The sequence below is a fragment of the Xyrauchen texanus genome, chromosome 40 (assembly GCF_025860055.1).
Source record: "Xyrauchen texanus isolate HMW12.3.18 chromosome 40, RBS_HiC_50CHRs, whole genome shotgun sequence".
Classification (NCBI taxonomy): Eukaryota; Metazoa; Chordata; class Actinopteri; order Cypriniformes; family Catostomidae; genus Xyrauchen; species Xyrauchen texanus.
The window spans coordinates 35,525,532-35,531,531 of NC_068315.1; the positions used below are offsets into that span (position 1 = coordinate 35,525,532).

Here is a 6,000-nt window from a genome sequence, read left to right on the forward strand (position 1 = left end):
GCAATGAAGATAATATAGAACATTAGATTAGATGAATGAGTGTACCATTAGTTAAATCCAACCTTATTTCAATCTCAAACTAGTCCATTCTCAGGAAACGGTGCCATGTGTGTTTTAACGAGTCGAGTGTGACTGCTGTGTGCATTTTCCATTTCCCTTTTTGATTTGTAACTAGTAGCACCAAATAAACAACCAAAAATAAATATAGAAATACAATGCTAGAGTAAATAGTTTCTAAAATACAACATCCACACATGTGGATGCGGGGTCGCACGAGGTTAACGACATTAAGAACACAGTCTTGCACCTTTTTCTTTTTGTCTGATTTTCAAATACTCTTTTGAGAAGTATGACATTTCATTCCAATTAAAGCATCATTTAGGTCGAATTCAATTGTGACTAAATTCAGATATCAGTAGTAAGTCACAGGGACACACTTGGCACATTTCCTGAGAAATATTACTCTTGTGAAGTGAATTAGAGTTATTAGACTGCGTAGGACTGTTTTTTCCATCCCACACCCACAAGTTTCTATCCAGAACGTTTCCGCTGAATTCGACATAAAGAATGTTTATTTTTCTGTTATTGTTAATTATCAGATGACACATGACATGAAGCCCATGACTTGCGTGAGGTCGATCTCTTAGCACTCAATTTATCATTTTGTAGTGTCACATGCTTTGTCACAGTGCGTCCCGCTTTGTTCTGACGTTCTTTTAAAGCAACTGTGACTATCTGCATAGCCTGCTCTAAATATGAAATCATTTGATGCACGTGCTGTGTGTGTCATATTTTTTGTTTATTATTATAAAATATGTGGCAAACAATGTTGCACCAAACACCAGTCCAAGAATATAAAGATATAATCCAGTTATCCAGGTGTTATACCCAAACATATGCAAAGGGAAGGAATGATGAATCTGCACTCAAAAATGGGCCAAACCTCACATCGATTTATTTATACGAGTCCCCAGCGGAGTAAATAAATGTGCACAAAGAGCCAAGTGCAGCAGCCAAATGTTTTTGGGTTTACCCCTTCATCAGTGCTAAATACCCATGAGCACACACCTGCAATCATTTATAGTACAAGCCGTTACTGTAAACATGCAGAGTAACCGCTTCAAACGTCACAACACACAGCTATATACATTCAGAGAAACATTGCTTGTATCCATAAATAAAACATTATATTTTAGGATCAAATATACATTATTTCCAATTGATATAAATAAGAAAGTTTCATTTTGAATCCCCTTAAACAAAATTGCTTGTACATTTTAACAACTTCATACTCTAAATCAGATTGTACAGTGCAGATACGCTTCATGGTAACCCCTTCTTAATCTAAAGGGGATATGCTAAGAAGTGTCTTGATGATGCTCTTGATAGAGTGCGGAACACGTCCCATCACAAACCTTTTTCTGTTGTTTGTACTGTTATGTATTCAGCATATAGTCCAGAAATCAAAAAGCATTGGCATATATTATCAACTGATCGTCTATGCTCTACATTATTTTCCCATTATAGAGCAAAAAATATGAGTTCCTCTGGGAATGAATGAATAGAGATCAGATTTCTCCAACTATTCTCTGTCTGCCCGCTCCCGCACACAACTGATGTCTGCTCCCACCTTCAACTCTGAAGCTCAATCCCGTGCCGCAAGATATCTAATCGGGTCCTGCAGTCACGTGGATTCAGTGAAACATTAGAACAGTTTTAACTGCCTCTTCTCTTGTTTCTAGTGGCGGTTTGAAGCAGAGTGATGTCATAATCAGCATTAACAGTCAGAGGATCACATCAGCCAGTGACGTCAGCACAGCCATCAAGAGAGACGAGAGTTTGAGAACAGTGGTGCGACGCGGCAATGAAGACATCATTCTCACCATCAAACCTGAAGAGATTGACCCTTGACCTCTCTTCACCCTCATGCTCACCCATGAGCTGGTTCTCAGACTTTAACCGAGTGTGTGTCGCACACTTAGACTAGAATATGAAGTGAATTCTTTCATTGAACCTGAAACGCAACAGGAAATCCTTCCTTATTTACATGTTTCCTTTTTCATTTATCCATTCATGTGTATTGCACAATATTTGAATGAGCCTTTTGTAAATACGTAGATATGAGCATTACAATGTTAGTGCCAGCACGTGAATTGACTCACCAATATGTGGGATATTTTTCTCATCAAGGGATCATGAAATATAGCAACCTACTCTCATTAAATAAGTGTTACTATAATTGTTTTGTATACTGAGTTTTACATGCGACGTTGTTTGCTTTGCTGCAGTTTCCTGGTGTAATGTACAGTAGAGTCACTACAACAACTGTGTGTTTTCTTCACTTCCACACAAATCACGAGTACAACGACCAAACAAAACACTTGTATTCAGGGCTGGACTGGTAATCTGGCATACTGGGCATTTTCCCGGTGGGCCGACGCACTTTGGGGCCGATCAGGGGCGGTCATCAGGAGAACCGAATGGGCCAGTGGGTCGGTCAGGAAATGTGCCGAATGGCCAGCGATAAGCAAAATGAGCCACCATGTTATGCAGAACAGACCAAAAAACGGCACCGTGATATGCAGAAAAGGATCCCCCACCAGGGCTGGACTGGGAAGAGAAATCAGCCCAGGTTTTTACCTGGCATCTGGTCCAAAAGTTGTTGAGCGGCGGTTTGTTGTCCTTTACTGCATATCGGCCATTCGGCATGTTGCACGGCCCACCGGGAAAATGCCTGGTTTGCCAGATTACCAGTCTAGAACACCCCCGCCCCCTTTTGGATCAACCCCCCCTAACAACTTTTGGGCCAGATGCCGATTTCTCTTCCCAGTCCAGCCCAGCTTGTATTACAGACTCGCCTACATTTACACACTTATTCCAGTATGATTATTGTCTGCGGAAGCTCACCTGAGAGTGTTGGACTCAGAAGTACGTGGTTCGAAACCAGTCAAGCAAGCTGACACGTGAGACAAAACTGTCATAGAAGTGACACAAGATGACACAGTTGCTTCAGAAAGAGTGCTTTACATTTATCTTTTTTTTGTTTGGACACTTTCAGTTAGATTTAGGTGTCTGTCACCTCTCATTTGATATTAGATCACTATTGGTTAGGTTTAGGTTAAAGTTTTAGGTTAGGGAGGTATGTTTTACTCATTAAAACCCCCATCTAACATTCACGCTAAATCCTTGTCTAATTACGACATCATTTCACTCATTTTTGGCGCCCCCTGCTGGACATTTCACTGGGAAATTGCAGCCAATCATATAATGAAGATCCATAATCTTTGTGTGTGTCCGACGGCAATTTCAGTGACAGAATTAAAGAAGGTTAATGTTTTAAATCCGTTTCAGTGTGTGACTTCACAAACATTGAGTCCTCAAAACGCTGGTTTTAAAAGATTGGCGGTGAACCGCGAGTCGGCGGCTTGTTTTATCTGTGATAGATATACCAAGAAAGTTGTTCTTTGTGCTTAAATGGTGCTTGTTCAACAAGCAGTTTATGTCACTCAATTTGAGAATAATTTCTCTTTAAGAGATATTATGCAAAATCACATCAAAGATCAGTGCTGCCGGGAATTTATGTCCTGTCGATCTCAGATGACCTCAAACCTCGCTTAAAATGATTTCTCTATGCTGTGCTGTGAAGGTATCTCTCAACCCTAGTTTGCTTTGGGCCCTTATAAGGCAAGAAACATCATGTTTCTGTCACATTAAACTTGCCCTCTACTCTGACTTAGTATACTGTAGGCCTACAGGGAGAAAAACAATCCTTAAATGCTCTCAGTTTCCCCAGAGTGGATATAAGACACACAAATCTCACTCATTCATTGCATGCGAGTTCATTAGTTGGGGAATGTTTTTCCCCGTCTGCCTAACAGAACTACTTCAGTCAGAGGAACTCAGACATATCCGGTCGGGTTTGACTTCATTTCCTCTCGATCAGAGCTGCAGTTGATCTTGGAAGACTCTCAGTGGATCTGGGGTCGACACAAGGGAGCAGATGACATAAAAACATACCCTTTAAATGACCAGATTCTGTCTGTGTGTCAGTCACTATGACAAGTCACTTGTTCTCTTTCTCAGACTGTCATGATTAGTACTACCGAATATGTTCAGGGTGACTGTTACATAATACTCAAAATGTGTATGGCACACAACAGGTTATGAATGATTTTATTTGTATTACACCATGTAATTATTGTATAATGTATTTAAGTAAACAAATCGCTGTTCCCAAAGTTTTTGTACAAGAAAAACAATGAAGCATTATTCTGAATGTTATGGGAATTATAAGGTTATAGAATAACTAAACTAACATTTGGTGCAAAACAGCCACTGAGAGCAGGGCCGGCGCTACCTATAGGCGAACTAGGTAGTTGCCTAGGGCCTCGGCCTTGGAGGCGGGGCCTCCAAAATATACACAAGCTTATCCACCAATCAAGAGCAGCAAAATACTATGCTGTTTGTCCATTGGATATAACAATTGTCATTCACCTGTAGTTAAACAAATTAATATCACCGTTTACATGCGAGTCACTCCCAACCTCTGAATTTATGAATGAAGAGATTGTAGATGAATAAAATCCAACGAACTCATCCTTCAGGTGCTGCTAAGCGTAAGGCTAAGCAGGCACGCAAAGAAAGTGCAGCTCGTGATTCAGGTATCATCTATTTTTGAGTGATTGTAATGTATTGTAAAAAATAAACTGATTCTAACGATCAGCGTCATTTTGAGATGGATCATTTGACGGTTATTTCCAGTTCAAAAGAGCGCGAGCACCGTTGATGGACTGAATTCGCTTCTGACACTTTGAATCCGAGCGTATGTAGCTACAATGCAGACTTTTGTTAGAAAAAGAAATACGTTCTAAATGAACCGTCCGAAAGAGTCTGATTCGCGGAAATGAATCGGACTTCCAGTCACTGTTGGAGAGATAGAGGCGAATTCATGATTAACTGTTGAACTGAATCTTACAAAGGAGTCGATTCTCCTCGATGGAATCGATTACAACCTGTGGAATATAATCTTGATTCCTAACGCCTCTAAATCAAGGAATCGATTCTTTTAGAATCGATTTCCAGCCCTAGTCAGGAGCTGACTCGCAAAATACTACAGAAAAAGTCAAGTTTGTCAGTCAAAGAGCAAACGCACTATACTAAAGCATTGTTTATTATGTTTTAAAACAGTCTGTATATCTTCTAAAACGCAGATGTTTAGCCTACATTAACTGCTCTAGTCTATCATAATAGACTATAGACCATAATAGACTTCATTTTTTTCGTTTTCCAATCATAAATTGGAAAACGAATTTATGTTGCAATATTTATTGAAAATAAGTATGCAATCTTAAGCGTATGAATAAGCACACAATTACAGTTGACGAAATTAACTTGTCTTTTCACTTCCACTAGCAGCTGATTTGTGTATCATAAGGTATTTCTCTACAATGCATACCTAATATGACTATATTTAGTCTATCAAAAACAAAACTGTTCATTATCCCAAATAGTGGGTTAGTGTGTTACCATAAATAAATTACTGAACAAATTACTGCAAAAACGTCCTGACTGCTAAAAAAAAAAAAAAAGATGACTTTTCAGATGATTTTTTTTTGTTTACCTTAATTAAAGTTACATTAATATGCACATTTAAGTAAAAATATAAAAATACTGATAACAGGTTTTGTATAAATAAAATGGTTAGGAATCATATTTGTTTTCAAGTCTTTTTTATTAAATGATGTTTTATTAACAAAGTTCGGGAGGAGCACATTCAGATAATCAAGGAGATAAGAGGTATATATATACTGCAGACTTACCTCTGTTCATTGACAGTTTATCAGCATCCCTCCACCGCCCCCATCTCCTCACTTTGATTTTTAATAATCTCTTATTGGATGTAAACAACACAATCCAAAATACAATGCAATCCAATGTAATGCTGTGTAAATCTGGCCAAAATTCAGAGCCTGGAGCCCTCCCCTGGACAGCATGCCAAAT

The 6,000-nt window shown here is 38.9% G+C and overlaps 1 protein-coding gene across 1 annotated transcript in view; it reads left to right on the forward strand.

Moving 5' to 3' along the window:
- Nucleotides 1-5,578, forward strand: part of LOC127633543 (serine protease HTRA1B-like) — a 63,425-nt gene extending 57,847 nt beyond the window's left edge. The window contains exon 9 of the mRNA XM_052112716.1: nucleotides 1,743-5,578. Within this exon, the coding sequence (XP_051968676.1) occupies nucleotides 1,743-1,911 (169 nt within the window). The 3' untranslated portion in view covers nucleotides 1,912-5,578. The remainder of the gene's footprint in view (nucleotides 1-1,742) is intronic.
- Nucleotides 5,579-6,000: the final 422 nt, after the last annotated feature.